Here is a 22,317-nt window from a genome sequence, read left to right on the forward strand (position 1 = left end):
GAACGTTGCAACAGACGCTATGCCCTAACAATATATAAAACAGAACATTTAAATTTCCCAACATTATCCAAAAATACATCTCTTTTACGTTCTCAATATCTCTTAACTGAATATCTAGTTTTTCTTTTACTCATTTAAAAAGAACTCGACGTCATGTGATGTTAATTATGTGATGTTGAAAGGACTCGACTCGGCATATATAATTGTTCACCGAATATTCTAGTTCAAAACTCTGACAGAGTTCACCGAATATTCTAGTTTAAAACTCTGACAGAGTTCACCGAATATGCTAGTTCAAAACTCTGACAGAGTTCACTGGATATACTACTTCACCGAACTCTGTCAGAATTCAAAACTCTGACAGAGTTCACCGAATATGCTAGTTCAAAACTTTGACAGAGTTCACTGAATATGCTACTTCACCGAACTCTGACAGAATTCAAAACTCTGACAAAGTTCACCGAATATGCTAGTTCAAAACTTTGACAGAGTTCACCGAATATGCTACTTCACCGAACTCTGACAGAGTTCACCGAATATGCTAGTTCAAAACTTGGATTGTCGCCGTCTTTAAATGAGGATATCAATCATATGAACAGAGATAACAATAAGCATCACGCAAATAATTGAAATCCAGAAGAGTGGGATTACTAAAAACTATTAAGGCAGTATAAGATGACTATTTGTAAATACAAGCAACTTCAACAAACCTAAGAACCAAATATTACAAAAAATGTTCAATTCTACTCATGTTTCCACAGATCATAAGTAATATCAGCTTCATCAAGTACATTTAAATGCTCAAACAAGAAACAAAGTTGATACAGATGAATCAAATTTCTTTTTATTAGATGAAGAAGGAAGTGATTGTAGAGAATCAAATAACATATGCAACTTGTATTGTATCAGATTAAGGACAGTAGCGAGTGTAGAGAATCAAATTTTTTCTAATCAAATAACATATGTTTCTCATGTGTTTGAACAGATCTTAAGAGGCAAGCAAGATCGTTTCTGCTAAAATCAGGATTCAGAAAGAGGGACTCTATTTCAAGGACCTGCAGCAATGTGGAGTCTTTTAGTTATAATATTGTGTAGTTATATGTTGTTACGGACAAGAATAAATGTATACAACATGATGGCCTACTTGTATACAACATGATTTATACGATGATTATTAAACACCATTCAAACTTCAATTTTGTCTTTAAACCCAAACGAATTGATGAAGATTTATCAAATATTATTGAAGAATACGACATTAAACAAAAACCAAACTAATTAAATGAAAATCAAACGAATTAAAAGGGGTTGCTACCTTAATCCAGAAGCTTGGTACGGTTTGGAGAAGAAGAAGGAGAGAGAGAGAGAGAGAGAGAGAGAGAGAGTTAGCCCAATTTTGCGTTTTTGGTGATTTTTGTTTTTTGGATTTTGAAATAACGCGAAATTTTGAAATATCAAATTTTTTCAGTAAATTAGATCATCAGATCTTGAGGTGGGATCGGACGGCTGAGAAGAAGTGTGAGATAAAAGTTGCAGATTTAGAGTGGCAGTATAGCCAAACCGATATATATATATATATATATATATATATATATATATATATATATATATATATATATATATATATATATATATATATATATATATATATATATATATATTACTCAACCTAGAAAAAAGAAGTATTTAGCGTAGGTGAAACCTATGATAATCACATGGCATTAATATATTTATTTCAGTACTATTATAACGAACAATTAAATATGTGGGAAATAAAACAATAAGTTAATAAAAATATGTACGAATATATTACAGCTTGTTGCGGCTTGTGGCAGCTTGACAATGGCCTGCAGTGACCTAACATGACCTGTATCGGCCTGACAAGTGGCCTAGTGATAGACTCCCTGTGGCCTGACAACATCCTATTACGGCCTTTCGGAGCACACAACTCTCAATTCAGATATCGAAATCAGCTCTTGCTTGGTTCCAGCAGGTGGTCTAGCTATCCAATTATTAATTTAAGATACAAGGAATTGAAATCTAGGTGTAAACACTATGGCCGCTGGCCACCACATGTAACTCCTCGTATATATTCATGAAAAAGAAGTTGTATATATGGCATCTAAAGCTATCCTTCCTGAGTAGAGAAACTAACTCCCTTTCCTTGAATACCAGCAGTAGGTGTACTTCTCGCTCTTAATTATTAATAACTTCCTAATCATCAAATCAAATGGAATATTCAAATTTGAGTGCTTGCACTCTTGAGGAGCTAGCCGAAACCTTACTCCTCCCCTAGTTCCCTTATTGAGGCGTCCCCTTTTTCCCCTCCCTTTTTCCAGTAGAGAAGATAACAATCCCCAGTAGAGAGCCAATAACTCCTCTTTTTATGCAAGTAGGAGGTGTTTCCCGCTTATAATCCTTATCCCACAATAATCCATGCGTGGCTATTAGTTAGCAATAGTTAGCACAATAAAACAGGCCCATTAAATATAATACAACATGCCTAATTAATATAAAAGTGGCCCAATCAAATATGCTAAAGCCCACATCAAATAATTATCATTCATAGCCCATAGCCCATATGAAAATAAGCTAAGGTATTTGCTCCACTAACCAAATTTAATTACGAGACTACTAATAGAAAAATTGTCATAAAACTGTTACAATCCAACAAACAAATCACAAACCCATATTAATAGTAAATACGCATCCATCCACTGTGTACACATTATATTGGATTTATTCGTATTAAATACAACTACACAAGCTCCCGTCAAACTATTGTAATAACAAGACGAGCCCATTGCTTTTACACACCAAAACAAATAATGTCAACACGTAATTTCCTATAGTATCACTAAACCAACACGTAAAATGACCAGATTATCCTTTTGTAAAATTCTAGGTCATTACACATAGTTATTTTTATAAATTCATGGTTATCATTTAGCTAATATTTCTTATAATTTTTTAATGCGTTTAATTTATTTTGAAGGACTTGTGTCTTAATAGTTTAAGAGTGGAACGAACCTTTACTAGATCTCGGTATCTATCCCCGGCAGCGACACTATTTGATAATCATAGATTTACTAGAATAACTATTAATGCATAAACACTAATACTTAATCTAACAAATACATGTTTATTTGAGTGATTGCTTGTGTTTTTACATTAATAGTTATTCTTATAAATTCGTGGTTATTATTTAGCTAATATTTTTTTATAATTTTTTAATGTGTTTAATTTGTTTTGAAGGACATGTGCTTGCAACTTAGTGAATATAATTGATTATGGTTATTTGGATTATAGCAAGAATGATTTAGTTATTTTAAGGGAAATTGTCAGTCGTCATATGGCAAAAAAATCTACAGCTGAATGTGTTCATTATATACAAAATTTGAAGAATCATTTTATTTGAAATGATGGAGATTTTTATCATAAAAAATATGGTATGAAAAGTAATAATATAACCACGGGTTGTTCTAGGAAAGCGAAAGATATAGTTTATGATGAAGTTGTTACCAAAAGAAGGGTGAAAATTGTTTTAACTGAAGTGAATAAAACTCCCATTAAACCAATAAATTCCATTCTAGGGAACAATCAAGTAGCAATAATTTACAAAAAATATATTACACTGGAGCAGAACTTGCAAAAATATTTTTTTCATTTGAGAAATAATGTGCATGCTTTCATTTTCTTCTTTTTCTCTCACTGTTTCATCGTGAAAATTAAGAATTAAATTGATCATGTGGCCTTAATAAAGAGAAGATAAGTTTAATGACATTTACTATGTTGTACTTGTATATGAACAACACAAACTCTTTTAATGACACAAATTAATTAAATAGCATAAAACCCTAAACATTGATAACATTATTTAATGGATCAGAATTAACTGATCCATTTTGAGTAATGATTTCAATAGTTATTGGGTATTTCAATTGGGTATAGGTTATAACTTGGTCTCTATATGCTTTCAAATGGGCTAAACACAACAATAGAAAGTACTAATGCCAAAATCCTCATGACCAAAGTCTACACGCTACATCCCCACGTCGCTCATCGGCTCTTCCACTAAATTTTCATCCCGAAGTCCTTCTTCAGCTTGAAACCAATCCTTCAAACAAATCAAAGCTTTCACTGTCTCCGGCAACAAACAACTCCCATATTTGGTTACCACCCGTTCGCTTCCGCTAAAAGTCGTTTCATATGGAACAGTAGTAATATGCACTGTTAGTAGGTCACGTGCCAATGCAGACATAACAGGATAAGTACCTTCTTCATTCCTCCACCATCCCAAAAGATCAAATGTCTTTTCACTACAAACATTAACAATGGGCATATCTAGATACTGTTGCAATTCAGATTTGCTAGTTAATCTAGAAACTTCTCTACGTTGTCATAGCGATGTGGCAACCATATCTTCCACTACAGAAGCGTTAGATATTGCCACATTCGGACTCGGAACATTCACATTTATCTTCATTTGGTATTGATCAAAAAGTCCATACAATTTTTTTTAATATCGATTCAATCTTTTCTGACTCACAGTAAGGACAAGTTTAGACACGGTATCAGTTTTAGATTCATGATCAGATAAAGGTTCAGATTCATAGTTTAGGTCCAACAACAATTCTAAAATAGTAAACTTATACCTTGGATCCATACATGAAGCTAAACCAAGAAGCAAAGGGACACGCTTCCAATATTTATCATACTTGTCCTTCATGTCTTCATACATAGGTATAAAACTAGGTTCATTGGCATACTTCTTTAATATCAGTGAAATTCTACTCAATTGATAGCAAAAGGCAGAAGAAGTAACATAACTAGTCCCTAAAAACAACTTAGTAGAGTCAAAGAATATTTGAAAAAAATCTCTAATGACAATGACATTACTCCAATCTTCAGAAGAAGGAGCCTGTGGAAAATCACTATCATAGAAAAAAAGATCAAGAACTTTCTGGTATGGAATTGCATCACGCAACATTATGAATGTCGAATTCCATCGAGTTGGCATGTCAACAGGCAGCCTTTTCTCCTCCATATTCAAAGTCTTACAATCCTAAAAAAAATTGCAATTTTGCTGGAGAATTTTTCACATGCTTTACACTCTCTCTAATGTTATCAAGAGATAAATCAACATGTTTCAGCCCAACTTTCATTATATGATTCATAACGTGTGCATTACAGCGAATGTGACACAATTGTTTAGATAACAAATCAGTCCCAAACAGTGATTTTTTCAATTGAGACACAACAACATCATTGTTAGAAGCATTATCCAAAGTGAAAGAACCTATCTTGCCACAAAGATTCCAACTCATAATGTTACAATACATTGCATCACTAATAGACTTACTAGTGTGGGGTGAAAGAAGCCAAGGGAAGCTTATGACCCTTTTATGTAACTTCCAATCTTTAGGGATGAAATGAGCAGTAATACACATATACCCTAGTTTCTGATTTGAAGTCCACAAATCTTAAGTGAAAGATATTTTTTCGGGGAGATCGTTTAAGAGAGCTTTCAAAGCAGCTTTAATTGTCCTATTCAAAAATCATCATGACATCACTTCTCATTGTGATCCTACTTGGAGGTTTAAACTGTGGACTATTGATCAGCTCCCAAATGTGTGTTTTATTACCCTTACATTACTGTATTACAACATTTCTTATGCATAATGAAAAGACAACTCATAACTTTTATTGTTTTTTTTTTCAAATTATAGATCAATTTAGACCACTTATCATAAAAGTTGCGTCTTAGTACAAAAAGAAGCCTTATTTACGCTTATTATGAAGACTCAAAATTGCTATGAGAAAGTGCTGAAACAGTCAAAGTCAAAGGTCAAGGACTCAAAACCAGAGAGTTGAAAGTCACGTCCTTAACTCAAAAGGTTAAAGATTGATGACCTTGATACAAAAGAAAGCTTTCTTTAAACCTAGCTTGATAAAGAATAAATGAAAAAGTAAAAACAAAAGGAAAAAGCAAAAGCAAAAAGTAACATTGGTAAGGTGTCTTGATTGTAGAGGGAGAGGGCAAATCAATCTTTTGTAAAAGTAGGGGTATAAGATTCAAAAGTAGGATAAGAGAATATATCTAGACTTATTCTAGTGTCATGTAGGAGCAGTGTAGGATTTTATTTTTCAAGTCATTTACATTCAAGTTGTTTACTTTTTGTTCTTTATTTTAATCAAGTTATTTCTTTCAAGTTTGTGTTTTTAATCATTCAAATCAACAAAGTCTTCTCAAGTTTTCTTCAATACAAATAGAGTTAACAAAAACAAGTCCTAAAAGCTAAAGAAACCTACCTTTTCTTCTTCACAACTCCCATTCATCCAAGTTCCAAACAATTTATGGTGAACCTCACTCAACACTTTGAACTCACCGCTATATGAAAGCTTCAACCATAAGACTTGGAAATCCACCTATGGAAAGCTGGCTTATCTACTTTATGAATGGCAACTCTTCACGAACAAAGTATCGCACAGTATCATGACAGGCTCTCGCTTGGTTAAATGTGAAAGAGAATATGGAACCAGAAGGGCCAACACCAATGATGGTTTTGTTAGAAAAATAAATTTGTACAAATCCATTGAGATATGAATGAGTTATTTGTCTCCCAAGTTACCCCACTTGAGATTAAATGAGTTTCTCTTGAAGCAATACGTAAAGTGAGAAAAACCTTTTCGAAATGGTGCACTGGTTTGAAATAGTGCATTATGCCGAAAAGGTGCGACCTTTCGAAATATGCACTAGTTTGAAACAGTGCATCATGCCAAAAAAGTGTGACCTTTCGAAATAGGCACTGGTTTGAAACATTGTTTTATGCTGAAATGGTGTGTCTTTTCAAAACATGTGACTTTTCAAAGAGTTACTTACTTTTTCCCAAGAGTCACTGTGTTGTTTCAAAGAGGCACGACTCACTTATAAATAGTGGATGAATTTAGAGAGAAAGACACACCAGATCACTGGACTTACGATCTTTCTCTTCTCCCCGTTCTTAGTCAAATACTATGTTGTGTTCGCTGATTCTATAGAATTGAAGTGCTAGCTTTCTATAGAAGAAAATCCGTTCTATCTTAGGAGACAGTTTCCCATCAACCTTCAAGCACCGTGAGGGGGAAAATCTGTCTTAAGGACATAGTGAATCTTCACTAGGCTTGGATTTAATAATTGGTAAATTAAGTTCATTAGTTGAACTAAAGGTTTGTTTATGATATATTTGTTTTATCAATTTGATTTTCTTGTTTACTTAACAATAAGTATATTTTTTGAAATAAGTTTCCTACAGGTTGGCCCCGTATTAGTTGTTGTTCTATTGAGACAAGATTCCTTGTGCCTAAGGAGATGACTAGTCCCACCCCTGTTCCCACAATACAATTTTTCAAAACATATTTTACATACAAGAACCTTTGAATTAGACCCATCAGCATTTTTTACAACAATACCATCATCATTAATTTAAACAGCTTTATCGAATTGGGTCCAAACATCAGAAATTTTGCGTTTTTGTTTTTTAGGGGGTCAAGCAAGGAAATTCGCAGACTCTCCTTCTGCCCCATCTTCAATTGGAGTTTCTACATCAATAACAATATCTAACATTGAAGCTGACGTTGGCCATTCCAATCAATTATAGGTGTTAAAGATCTACAAGTTGGAACAAGCAAACCTTAGCACTGCACAAACAAAAATCGTTAAATCAGAAGTGTGATACCAACCTGTCCAAAAAGTAACGAAACAACATATCATTAGAAAAATTATAGAAAAGTATAAATTACATCATATCATTCGAAAAATTATAGCTTACCTCCTTAGCAATTCTTCACTGATTGTCACTAAGTGTTAGTTAAATAGATCCAAGCTAATTTGACCAAAACAAGTGTTACACACAGTCTAATTCTTAGCCTAACAAGCCACAAAGAAACACACAACACAATTAGAAAACAACACTATGAGAATGAAAATGATACTGTATAGACAAAAAGACAAAAAAGGAAAGATGAAGATACCTAATTCAATTCGTTGCCAAGACACAGTGCTACGGAATCACAACCCGACGACTTAAAAAGATATAATTGGAAGAATGATTATGGGGGGAAGAATGGTTAGAGAATGCATATCGTGTGCGGCAGAAATGAAAAGAAAAGAGTAGTAGGGTTTCATTTGGTTGAATTTATATTAACCACTACTTTAAATTTACATTTCCACCATGTGTAATAATAAGTGAAACTTAAAACCCTAAGGGTATTATATGCATGTTTGTTTAGAAAAACTAAACACCAATGAGGGCCTTAATGGGGGCTTTGTGAGGGCCTTAGAGGGTCGCCCTCATGCTTCCATATCTAGGCCCTTACCCTCCCCTCAAAACATGCGGGCTAGGCCGGCCCTCAAATTGCATGAGGGCTTAAATGTGAGAAGTTTTTCGGCTCATGGGCCGGGCCGAGGGCCGTTTTTACACCCCTTAGTAGTGGCAGCCTCACCTAGAGATGCTCTTAGCTTTAGCAGTGTACCAACCACTGGGCTTTCTCTGTTGGGCCTCAAGCCCGAGAAACATCCACATGTAGTAAGCAAAAATGTCCATCAAACTCGTGCTAAACCCTAGAAGAAACTGAGTCACCCAGTGAGAAGAAAGTTTTTAGTTTATTTTTTCATTCACAATGAGGAACTCAGAAAGCAGGAAAAACGAGAAAATGAAGAATAACAGAACTGCTGACGAAGAATCTCCAATACAAGATTCGACCTTGGAGACAAAAAAAGACAAGAAAAAAAAGAAGAAAAACAAACACAAGAAAAGCCTCGAAGAAGAAAAAGCACCAACCGAAGCCGCCAACTTAAAAAGAAAGCTTAAAATTGATGACCCAGAAGAAGATGACGCCATCAAGAAAAAGAAGAGTGGAGAGGATGACGTGGAAATAGGAGGAGGGAAGGAAGTGTTTGTGTCTGGGAATGATGTGAAGGAAGTGAAGTATACGGCTTTGAGCTCGTTCGATGAAGCGAAACTTCCCGAGGAAGTATTAGAGTGTTGTAAGGGGTTTAATAAGCCTTCTCCAATTCAGTCTCATGCTTGGCCTTTTCTTTTAGATGGTCGTGATTTTATTGGGATTGCTGCCACTGGCTCTGGTAAACACTACTGTGATTGTTTGTTTCTGGAAGAAGTGGGGCCATACTATTATACTAGTTTCATTTCGGGCTTTTAACTGGGTTTTTATTTTAACTAGGCAAAACGTTGGCGTTTGGGGTTCCAGCTCTTATGCATATAAGACGAACGGGAAGAAAGAAGAGACTGAATCCTCTCTGTCTTGTCCTCTCACCGACTAGGGAACTAGCTCAGCAAGTATGTATTATTCTTCTGTTCTCATTCATAATCTTGTGAACTGTTTTTTTTTTTGGTTATGAAGGTTAAATTGAACTTCTGTTGTGACTTTCATTTCATTGGAGCTCCCTTTCTATTTTTTCATGCAGCTGTGTCCATAGGTCCATTATTGTTTCACGTAATATGCATCCATTTTTGACTAAGTACTTTAGCTTGCTTCTTCACGCCATTTTATCTAAATGAAAAGGAAAATGCTAAAATGAACAACTAATGGCATGCCTTTGAAACAACTTGACTTGCCATCTAAGATCATTACCCTGAACCAGTTCAGCACGACTTTGAAAATCAAGTGTTATGTCTTTTCTAAATGTGGTATTCATGTGTGGTCTCAATGGAATGTACAGCAGTTGAAAGTTAATCTATATTATATTATCATTATATTGTTCTGTTTTGTTTGTTGAGTTGATGATTGGGGCATATTTGTTAAATTATGAAACCAACTCTTGATACTGTACTCTGCTCAAAGATTGCAGATGTCCTCTGTGAAGCTGGGAAATCCTGTGGTGTGAGCTCAGTTTGCGTGTATGGAGGAACTTCCAAAGGACCTCAAATTTCATCTCTGAAGGCTGGCGTTGTAAGATTTTGTAATCATGTTTGAAGTATCCTTGGCTATAACTAGTTAGGTTCCACTACACACACAAACTCAATTGATTTGAACCATTTGTTTATTTTTAGTGCATAAATATTGTTAGAAAGTGTGAAGGTATGCGCCAATCCTTGGGAGGTTGAGCTGAAGGTCTTGGGTTCGATTCTCACGTTGACAGTGAAAACGGGATTTTATGGGTTATGGAATAAAACTGACTAAATAGAAAATGTATGCACCAAAACTCTTGTTTGTAAGCATCAATCTAACATACTTAATGGATACGTTGCTTGGTACTTACAGTTTGTTCACTCATATAAGCTGTGAATTTTTTTGGATATTTGATGGTGGTAGGGATGTTTTATGGAGAGAGATGGTTACTCCTTTTAATACTGCTAAGTTGCTAAATGGAAAACTTCAGAAGATATCTGGATGTTTTTAGAAAAAGGAACTTCTTTAAAGTGGTATGTAATAATTAAGTTATAAGTGTGATTAAGCTGAATCATAATGATGCTTGTTAATATTGTTTCGACCTTGACTGTTCGGTAATTGTTTATATGGATCACTGTATATAGGTTAAACACATAAATTTTAGGTCTTAAACTAGAATTTGGATGAGGACATGCATGTGGAACAAAATTATTTTTCTCAAACATACGTTTCCTTTGTTTCTTGAACTTTTAAACAACCATGAAAACCACTAAACTTGTACTTGTTTCATCTTGAATTGCAAAATGGAGTTACAAAGGTTTTTGCAAGGGTTAACGAGTTCAGCTGAAACATTTACATGTAATATTTCCATTTTAAAGCTTTCTTATTTCAATTATTTTAATTTTATTTACCGTAAAACGATAGTTTACTGGAAAATGTGATGCTCACCTGCTCAGAGATTTCAAAACTGTTTATTTCTTACCGTAGTATTATTTGTTGGTCTCTATCAGTGTGCATATTCAATAGGTTTTCATTTAAACCAGTTAGACTTGAACAAGTGCTTCTTTAGTGCGTATAGAATCCGTGCTATGAGAAAAGAGTGGCTATTTTCGTGCATTTCCCTGCCTTGCTTGTGCAAAGAATACTTTTTTATCCAGAAACTGGAGATAAGTAGAACAGTTTGTCTTTGTCTCTTATGCTTGTTTTTCTTTATTTTTCACACCAGGATGTTGTTATCGGAACCCCTGGCCGTTTGAAAGATCTGATTGAGATGGGGTTTTGCTGCTTAAAGGAGGTATCATATGTGGTAAGTAAATAAGATTCGGAATTGCGTAATTGGTACTTGCTTTCTATTATTGAGTTTTTTACATACAGTTTATGGTGACGTGGAAAGTTAAGATCGAAATATTCCACCCTCCATTCTTGTTTGGTACCTCTGCTCAACTGTTGAATGAGGCGTTATTTACAGGCACATGCTAATTTTTTCTTGATGAATAGGGTATATTTGAATGGCATTGTAGTGTTTAGTGCCTTTGAGTTTTCATAATGAATAGAGAGAGAGAGAGAGCAGCTTATGTATGGATTGCACCTTCAAGTAAGTGAGAATTAGGCTTCTACCCAAACATCGATATCAGTGTGTAAGGAGCACCATCTCCCATTTCCCAAGAAACCTAAGGTTCAGGAACAATGCAAAACATGTACTCAAGAATACTGCGAAAATTGGTCTTGCATTGGTCTATATTGACCCCGGACCTGAATAAACTATAAAAGCAATTCCGATCCCCAACTGAAAAACAAACCGAATGCTTCACACTATGCTGTCAAAGGTGTAAGGCGGGGTGGGGCAGTAAACCAGTGTCAACATGCCTTGGCTGCCTAAGTACCTTTGACCAGTCAACATACAATAAACTTGTGTTTTTCAAATAGCATATTCTACATGACTACATCTAAAAAAAACACTTCTTGCAGTTTGTAACTCTTATGAATATATTCTTCTAGAAATAAATCATATTTAGTAAAAATTTAAACACTAAAATTGTAGGACTGCCATACAAATTAGAAATTACATAGTGATAAATCATGTTTAGAATAGAAAGGTTGAGAGTTTTAATTAAACTGTGGATTTCTCTTTTGGGCTCAAGGGTTTTGGGTCTTTCTGTAAGCTTTCTGTTGAGCTTTATTTTTTTTTGAAAAGGTAAACGATCAATATATATATAAACTATATAAAAGATAATTACAATATAGGATGAGATATCCTACTAAGAACTGTAAAATAAAAGACAACAACAAGGAAACGTAGAAATACAACAATGATTAGACATCTCGGATGATATCCTCCCAAGAAAAAGCAAATGACCCAAATGGTATCACCTTGAACTCCTTCCACCGCTTACACCAAAGGAAAAGCAATCCTTTGATGTGAAGAATCAAATGTGCAAATGACCCAAATGGTATCTCCTTGAGCTTTATTTTTTTTAAAGTAGCTTGTAGTTTGAACTGCCTTTCCCGCCTTATAAACCTCTCCGCCGTGTCAAAGGCGCCCGCCTATGCGGCGCCACTACTGTTGGGCAGGTCATGGCCAGAGTTTGAAGCAGGCGTTGTTGAGAAAAACCGGCCCAAGTAGGGCCCAGGCAGCGCCTTTGACAGCATAGGTTTCACGCAAAAAACCCTGAAAGGTTGATTTTTGGGGCCTGTCTGTTTAAGCCTGAAACTCTGTATATGTTATGACTCGCACAATAAAACTATGGACGAGATTTGCAAGTTAAATGTGTAGTTTATTTGTTAAAAGGGCATTATTCCACCAACTAATGTGCATGTATAGTCGTTTTTTTTTTGTTTTTTTCCCCCTTTTCTTTTATAGGACGGATACGGGTACGGATTCCAATACGGTGACACTGGTACGGGGTCGATATGGATTTTTTGAAATATTAGGATACGGGTACGGCCTATGGGTACGGCTAATGAATATGAATATTTTAAAATGTGTATTCTGAAAATTATGTTAGTAGTTTTTTGAGTAAAGTTTTTTTTGGTCGGAAGAGTGAAGTTTCAAGTGTTTGTTTGTTTTTTTTTTTTTTTTTGAGTAAAGTTAGTTAGGAACATGTGAAAAACTATTATAGCACATGTCAAAGTCAATACAGCTTGAAGCCTCAAGAACAATGTACACTTCAACGGAGTAGAACTATCGGATCAGGTCTATTTCAGGGATTCCAGTACCCTAGAAGTATCCAGTACGATACCGATACCGATACGGGTGCAATAGCATTTTAGGAGTATCTGTGCATCATAGTTGGTGACATACCCGGATTAGTCAGACACTGTTTTCCTGCTGGATTTCGTATATATTTTTTGCCAAATCATCAGATGTGTCCCTGTGCTTCATGTCAAATTTTACACGAATATTCAATTAAATTTTCATAACATGTGGAACTATGTGGTGGACATAAAGATTTGAGTTCTTATCTCAACCTTGATTTAGATTTTAGCCTATAAACACGAACCCCACATATTTGGTTATTTGTTACCAGCTTTAGTCCACCCCTGGCTTTGCTCGTATGGGAGATAGGGTAGTGTAGTAGACAGCTGCAAGGAAGAGCTTAGCCATAGGAAAGAGTCATGTTTCCTAGCTTAACTTATACTTTGGCTCACGATAAACTAGCCGGAGGATGCTTAACTATGAACTTCATCCTTTATTCAGGTAGCGAGCTAACAGGCTGCTAGACTTAGCTCATAAATCTTAACGAATAACTACCATACGTGTGTACCTTTTGTGTTCGAGTTGCTAATTATGATCTCACCTGTGAAATAGACAAAAGATTATTCCACTTCAAACTAGGGAATATTCTCTTGTTAATGTTGTTATCCATCCCGTCAGCAAAAGAATGGTGCTCTAGAACGATCAGCGTGCTTGAAAATGGCAACTAGAAACAATATGGTCACAACCCTGAAACCTATTTTTTGCCGTGGTTCATTTTGGTTTGATATTGAAATTGCAAACCTTCTGGTGAAGCGAACCATTATTCTTCTCCATATTGCAGTACCAAGTTACCTTTCTTCTTCCACTTTTGTTTTGTCTCTCATGTCAAATTGTCAGCTAACTTTTATTAACCGTGATTTATGCGATTTGTGCTCACGTGGAATTTCCAAGCAGTCTAGAAAGCATTGTGTTTTTCACTAAATGCAGAAGTAATGGAATCACCTATGAAAATCTTCTGACCTCTAGCAGATACCTTTTTTACTGCAAGATGAAAGCCAGTTTTGGTGTTGGCTTGTTATGTTACCTTATGAACATTAGCAACCATCTTTTGAAAAGAACAAACGAGCAAAAAAAAAATGATCCTAATCAAACTGTCAAACTATCAATAGGGAAAGAAATATTGTCAAGTTATTCATTAAATATCTTAGAATCGATTTGTTTTTGACTTTCCGAGATACTTTAGATTTCATTTACTTAAATTCATCTAGTATCTGTGCTAACTGTGTGCTGTCAAAGTGTACTTCTATATCTGTGCTAACTGTGTGCTCACTGTGGTGCTTAACTCGTAGTGTAGGTTCTAGATGAAGCGGATCGAATGCTCGACATGGGATTTGAACCAGAAGTCCGTTCTATATTGAGCCAGACATGCTCTAGTATGTCATATCAACTTGGTTTCTTTTTTGTACCCTTCTCTTTCATGTGGTTAGTTACTGTCATGCTGATTGTATACTTTCTTATTCTAGTACACAAATACTTCTTAAAAGTTAAAACTGCGACAGCTTGCCCCTTTTCCGATCAATTTTAGATGGTGCATTTTCTGAGTAGGTGGATTTTCAAATTTCAGAGTAGGCACATTTATGTGTGTATGTGACTCGGTTATGTGTTGTGAGAGCTAGAATATTCAATTTTGACATATGATGTGTAGTCATTGGTTTTTATTTTATTTTCTTCTTTACTTTTTTATTTTATTTTGTTTTGTTTTTGGGTCCTCAATTTGCTTGTTTGTTATGTTTGGTTATAGATGTTGCTATTAAATTACATGAAGGACGTCTAGTCCAAAGTTCAAAGATACTTTGTCTTTGTCAATGTTATTTGCTAAAGAGGCCAAGGCTATGGTACAATTAGCCTATCATTCTCAAGGACTTCAAAGTGCTACTTTCTTGGTTTTGTCAATCATTTGAAAGAATTTGCTGGAGGCATAATCTTTTGTTTTGATAAGGACGTTGCTCTCTCTAATTGTTTCTTCTTATCTTTGATCTAGAAGTGGGGTTTGCCTTAAAAATTAGTCCCTTTGCTAAAAACACTAAGATTTTTGTAGTCGTCAGTCCTTTGGTCAGTCATTCCTGGACTTTTTATTTCATAACAACTTTGTAGTGTTATAAAAGAAAAGTAGTGTGCCGTACACCGTCCTTTTTGACAAATCTGAGATGAAGCTTTTTGCCTTTTCATAGGAAGTACGTTAAATTCCACTCCTTGCATAAATCTTAAACCAATCCTTCTCAGACTATTATATTCTGTGAAAAATCCATCTGGTAGGCATACATTTTTGCATACATTTTTGTGAAAAATGCCAGTAATAAAAATACAGTGGGAAACTTATCTTTGCTATTTCACATCTTTGTTATTCTTAGTTTAGTTAATATTTTGAGTAGATGAGTTATTTTTCTGCCTCCCCACTTTCTCTTTCTCTCCTTAAAAGGTTATTTTTAGTGTAGACATCACTTATTAGTATTGTACAACTTCTGCAGTCCGTCAGATGGTAATGTTCAGTGCAACATGGCCTCCTTCTGTCCATCAGTTAGCTCAAGAGTTCATGGACCCAAATCCTGTTAAGGTGTGGAGCCTGATATTTAATTTCGCCTTCCATCTGTTTTGTTTTTTCTCTTTCTTTTATAATTTCTTTTCTAATTTTATTTCTTAACCTTTCCGAAGGTTGTTGTGGGCTCTGAGGATTTGGCTGCTAACCATGATGTCATGCAGATAGTAGAGGTATGATATATAGAACTTATTAAATAACGGTAGGTCATACCGTGTACCATCTATCTTAAATAATTTGATTTATTTGTCATTTTGCAGGTCTTGGATGATAGATCTCGCGATGCACGCTTGGTCACTTTGCTTGAAAAATACCACAAGTCGCAAAAGTATAGTTTGCTCTATACTAGTGGTTCAACTTTTAGTTTTCAAATAAAAATTTTATTCTTCTTGATTTAGATGATATAATTGAATTAATTGAAGTTGTTCTTGCTAAATTTTAGACCTATCCTTTCACTAGTGGGGAGTTGGTACTTCACATCACATATGATTTCCTATGCAAAGTTTTTTTTTGTTGGATAATGGTAGCACCATCTTAATAAAGTGTTTAAATTGATTTTGCATCTGGTGTTTGATATTATGGAGAATAAACATACTATGAGCTAGGAGCACTAGATCAGATCCTCATATTGAGGAATATCTCATTTGTAGTAGAATTAGTAGCAAATTGTGGTTCAGTCGTCTTCCCTCTTCCGTCATTCAAAAGTGAACCTGAAACTCTAATGCCTATTGGTTATTAGTGGATGCTGCCAAGATTGACTTACCTGTGAACTTTGGTGACATTGCCATCACCTTTTGGTCTCCACCATCCTTGTTGTCTGAGACCAAGTGCACTTATTGGATTAAGACATTTTGATCATTAAATTAATTGCCACCGATCATACTGTATTGTTTTTTTATCAGCAAAACAATATTCTATTAATAATACTAATAATAGTGTAGTGTGAGATTCACACTACAAAATTACAAGCATACAAAAGCTAAGCCTCCACCACGGCATCCCGTCTAAATACAAGATCTTCCAATTTTAATCCCCTACAAATTGGTAAATACGGCACCCAATCCCACATATGTAACTTGCATTTAACTATGAGCTGCTGGACATCCCTAGACTGATCATCAAAAATTCACCGATCATACTGTATTGTTAGCTACATATCAATTTCCCCTCCTTGGGAAAGAAAACGTAGACTCTGCATTTCTCCTTTTGAAATGAGAATCAAAATTGTGCTTCTTGTTTTCAGGTTAATCATGCATTTGTTGCAGGAAACCAGTTCTAGACTAACCGTGTTTTACACTTTTACTTAACAGGAATAGAGTATTAGTATTTGTCTTGTACAAGAAGGAAGCAGCTCGTGTTGAAAATATGCTCCAAAAGAGGTATTCATTTACTCACATCACTTTTTTTGGCTGTCTTACTTCTCATTTGTTTTACCATTAGCATTATGACAATCTATTTTGGGTTGTCATATGTTCCCTGGTATAACACTACCTGATGTATTTAACAATTTCTGGCTTACAGGGGTTGGAAGGCTGTTTCTGTACATGGAGACAAAGCTCAACGGGATCGTACCAATGCGCTCTCACTATTCAAGGATGGGATTTGCCCTTTAATGGTGAGCCATCATCGTAAAGATTGTGATATAATACACAAATTATTACATTTAGGACATCTCCGAATATACCTTAAATGGTACTATTGCCCCTTATCTCAATTTTATGTGGCAAGTGGCTCTATCTCTTCCATATATTTCCATCTCCTGTGTTTGCCCGCCTTTTCTTGTAAGACTGCATATGGGAGCTGAGCGCAATAAAAAGACTACTATACACTTTTAGTGACACCCATTTTACATCTGTGCAATGTTTCTCATATAGTGGTTTAAAAGCCTCACTGATTGGTTTTTGGTTTGAGACTGTAGTGGGCTTTTGTTTTATATTTATGACCATTTTGATTAGTGAACGGAACAACGAATTAAAGTAGGGTTCCAACCTATGATCTGATTATAACAGAAATAGTTTAGCCATCCACTTACATGCTGCTGCTTTATATTTAAAAACTTGGGAAATCGCATAATGAATTACCATGTGGTACTTTGTGAGTCTATGAGGAATTGCTTGATGGCATGCCCTCACCAAACTTAATATACTGCATGAGAAGTTTACTAGAAATTTGGATCTGATCTTTCACCTTAACAAGCAATATTGTACTCAAGAGTTATTTCCTTATAGTAAGCCAAGATATGTTCTTTTACTGATACAAAAAGCTTCGCTGAAGTTTAAAGTTCAAGATAATGCTGAAACAGCTTCTTTGTGTGTGAACTTGTTCTATTTGTTTTGTTGCACTCAGTCAACCGATATCAGATTTTACGTAACTATTTTAAGTTATGGTCTTTATGGCTGGTTTCTAAATGCTGAGTACTATATCCTGGATGGTACTTGGATTAAGTTTTAATTTTACTTTGGGTCTGGTACTCTAGTATAGGTCCAACATTTTCTAAATTTGCTTTGGTATCTCTCCGTACGTCTTCTGCAGCTTGTCCAAATGATATTTACACTTCAGGTTGAATTTATCAGGAAAACAAAATTTCCCCATAAATAATGACTTTGAGTTATGTTAGATGATTAGAGAAGCATATTTGAACTCAAGAAACCCCAAAAGGCTTTTATAGCTTCTAGTTGAAGGTTTGATATCGAGTACTACTCTACTGGTATTTTACAGGTTGCTACTGATGTAGCTGCTCGGGGATTGGATATTCCTGATGTGGAAGTGGTTATCAACTACAGTTTCCCTCTTACAACAGAAGATTACGTGCACAGGATAGGGAGGACCGGTCGAGCCGGTAAGAAAGGTGTTGCACACACCTTCTTCATGCAAGAAAATAAGGTATAGCGTGAGAAGAAAATGTCAGTTTTTTGCGGCGTGAGAGTGTGAGAGCAAAGTTCATGCTAAAGCTGTTAATTTGGTTCCTAAGAATATTAACTTGAACCATCACAGGGCCTTGCTGGGGAGCTGGTGAATGTGCTCAGAGAATCCGGACAGCTTGTGCCTACTGATCTTATGAAATTTGGTACTCATGTGAAGAAAAAGGTGTGCAGTAGTTCCATACTGATTTAAGCTAATATACTTTTGAAGTTACATATCAGTTTGGTACGAGCGGAAAGATTTTCTTTTAACTTTTAACTGCAATAGCACTGACTGCTCATATGGTAGGAATCCAAGCTGTATGGAGCCCACTTCAAAGAAATATCCGCAGATGCTCCCAAGTCGAAAAAGATCACCTTCAACGACTCTGATGGTGAAGATTAGGTGTCTGCAATCTCTATAATCTCACATTCTTTTCTGCAATGGACAAATCAGTGGCATGCCATAAAAGTTGACTTTCGTTGGGTGAAAACACTTCGTATCATCTTCCTGCGGAACATTAGCCTCATATCTGAGCTCCAGTGACTGTTTAAGAGGCACAAGTGGAATGCTACACTAGAAGATGCTTACTGAGCTAGAATTTTTTGTGTAATCTGAAGAATTTTTTTGACATTCTTATTGTAGTAGTTTGGTGAGTAGTCAGTTGTGCAATTTCTGATATTCCATACTATAATTCTTTTTGTTTTTCAAGAACTCATACTCTCTATGTTGCACGGACGCGGCACAGATGTGGCTACTCTGGTTATATCTCAAAAAAAAGGTATGATCGGGACGTGGCAAAAGACGCCGAAATTAATTAATATTTATAATTTTATTTTATATAAATTGAACATTAAAAACTAAATTAAATGTATCAATATTTATAAATTCAAAACTATTACTGATAAATAACCACAAAATTAAGTTTAATATTTCCCAATCAAAATTTTAAAATATATCACAAGTTTTAACAAAACAAAAAATAAAAAAATTATATTTTTTAATATTATTTTGATTTATTTTTTATTTTTTGGGTCAAAATCTCGTCCTGACCGCGTCTGGTTTAATTTATTGCGTCTATGTCCACATCCGAGACTTGTGTGCTTAGTTTTCTCACAAGCGGTGAGTTGTGAAAAGCAAAAGTTTTAGAGAGTGCATAGAGATCGTCATTGGGCTACCAATTTTAAATCCGAAGTACTAAATTGTACATATGGAATTAAGCTAGGATTAAGTTGCGTGGTACTCTGTCCCACCGAGTAAATATATCTCCATATCTTATTATGTTAAAACAAGAAATTGGTCTCAGGACCCAATTTCGCATTAAAACAATTCTGGAGGACAAACTTTTTTGAAAATCACCCATACAACCAAATCCGAAGTTATAATAGTCCACAAAACCATATTTCAAATAAAAATAGCCCACAAGGACAAAATTGTTTGACCCGAGACTTTTTCCTTTTTTTTTTAATTCCAAATATACCCTTCGTAGTTTGATATACAAGTTAAGCATCTTCTTCGCTATGATTAGAAAAGTATTCCTGCATCTAGCTCGACACCACCGAAGTCGAAGACGACGAAAAAGAAGCCAAAGACCGTCCTCAATCAAACCCATTCAGCATGATCATGATGCCTTTCAATCCACCGATCCCACTACCACCATAAATTAATTTAGAATTTGTTTGCATTTCTTAGTGTTGATTATTGGTGATGCTAGGTGACCCTTGTTATGCTGCTTATATTTGTACTCGTTACTAGTTTTTCAATAACTTGAACACCTGCTAGCTTTTGATCCTTGTTAAATGGTAGAGGTGAAAGTCTATTTACATTGATCTATATTATATAAAAGGTGGTAATAGTAATAGTCATCAATCTTCGAATGAATAGCCGAAATGGGTAAGTGTGATTTGGAATGATAAGTTTAAAGAGTTTTAAGAATTCTATTTTCGAATTTGGGGATGTTTTTTTGGTGTTTGTGTTGACTAATTGTTGTGAAGTGTGGAATGAGTTTGCAAACAATGTTGGATTGGATTTGAAATCTGATTTGATTTTGGTTGTTGCTAGTTCTCTTTTGTGTGCTATATGGATTTGAATGACTTCGTGCATTTGGATCGAATAGAAATGATGCATTACAATTCGTGTTCATACGATTAATCAATAAAAAAAAAAATCAAAATAATGACAAAACTAATAAGTAGGAACATGGTCCATACTCACAATCCTAGATTATCGTATAACTTCAACGAACACAAGTAAGAAAGGCCTTCACACCTCAACAAATAGGTATGGACAATGATTGTTCATACCCCAAATAGGTATGAACAATGATTGTTCATACTCTAATAGATGTTCTTACTGATCATACATTATATTGAGGTCTGAACATTGATTGTTCATACCCCAAATAGGTATGAACAATGATTGTTCATACTCCAATAAATGCATGTTCATACAGTTCATACATCACATAATGTATGATTAGTAAGAACAATGATTGTTCATGCCCCAAATAGATATGAATAATGATTGTTCGTACTCCAATAGGTGTTCTTACTGATCATACATTATATTGAGGTATGAACAATGATTGTTCCCCAAATAGATATGAACAACTAAGTGTTCATAGCTCATATTGGGGTATGAACAGTGATTGTTCATACCAATGTTCATACTCCAATAAGTGTTCTTACTGATCATACATTATGTTGATGTATAAACATTATGAACAATGAGTATTCATAGCTCATGTTGAGTTGTTCATACCCCAAAAATAGGTATGAAATTGTTTATACTCCAGTAGATGTTCTTACTGATCTTACATTATATTGAGGTATGAATATTGATTGTTCATACCCCAAATAGGTATGAAAAATGATTGTTCATAGCTCATGTTGAGGTATGAACAGTGATTGTTCATACCCCAAATAGGTATTGTTCATACTCCAATAAGTGTTCATACATCACATAATGTATGATCAGTAAGAACAATGATTGTTGATCATATGAACAATGAGTGTTCATAGCTTATGTTGAGATATGAACAATGATTAATCATACCCCAAATAGATATGAATAATGACTGTTCATACTCCAATAGGTGTTCTTACTAATCATACATTATATATTATATTGAGGTATGAACATTGATTGTTCATATGAAGATATGAACAATGAGTGTTCATAGCTCATATTGGGGTATGAATAGTCACTGTTTATACTCCAATAAGTGTTCTTACTAATCATACATTATGTTGATGTATGAAAAATATGAACAATGAGTGTTCATAGCTCATGTTGAGGTATAAACAATCATTGTTTATACTCCAATAGATGTTCTTACTGATCTTACATTATATTGAGGTATAAACATTGATTGTTCATACTATGATTGTTCATACCCCAGTAAGTGTTCATATTGTTCATACATCACATAATGTATATGATCAGTAAGAACAATGATTTTTCATATGAACAATATGTGTTCATAGCTCATGTTGAGATATGAACAATGATTGTTCATACTTCAGTAGGTGTTCTTACTGATCATATATTATATTGAAGTATGAACAATGATTGTTCATACCCTAAATAGATATGAACAATGATTGTTCATACTCCAATAGGTGTTCTTACTGAACATACATTATATTGAGGTATGAACAATAATTGTTCATATGAACAATGATTCTTCATAGCTCATGACGAGGTATGAACAATAATTGTTTATACACTAAAT

General features: G+C 34.8%; 1 protein-coding gene across 1 annotated transcript; it reads left to right on the forward strand.

Moving 5' to 3' along the window:
- The first annotated feature begins 8,596 nt into the window (after positions 1–8,596).
- Positions 8,597–19,298, forward strand: STRS1 (DEA(D/H)-box RNA helicase family protein). The gene is made up of 13 exons (XM_086605255.1): positions 8,597–9,124; positions 9,223–9,338; positions 9,844–9,951; positions 11,117–11,197; positions 14,442–14,520; positions 15,616–15,701; positions 15,800–15,856; positions 15,944–16,011; positions 16,994–17,062; positions 17,205–17,298; positions 18,402–18,566; positions 18,678–18,770; positions 18,894–19,298. The coding sequence occupies exons 1-13, from the start codon at positions 8,662–8,664 to the stop codon at positions 18,987–18,989; spliced, it is 1,575 nt and encodes a 524-aa protein (XP_086461381.1). The 5' UTR covers positions 8,597–8,661; the 3' UTR covers positions 18,990–19,298.
- The last annotated feature ends 3,019 nt before the right edge of the window (positions 19,299–22,317 follow it).

The sequence above is a fragment of the Coptis chinensis genome, chromosome 1, assembly GCF_015680905.1.
Source record: "Coptis chinensis isolate HL-2020 chromosome 1, ASM1568090v1, whole genome shotgun sequence".
In the NCBI taxonomy this organism is placed as follows: Eukaryota; Viridiplantae; Streptophyta; class Magnoliopsida; order Ranunculales; family Ranunculaceae; genus Coptis; species Coptis chinensis.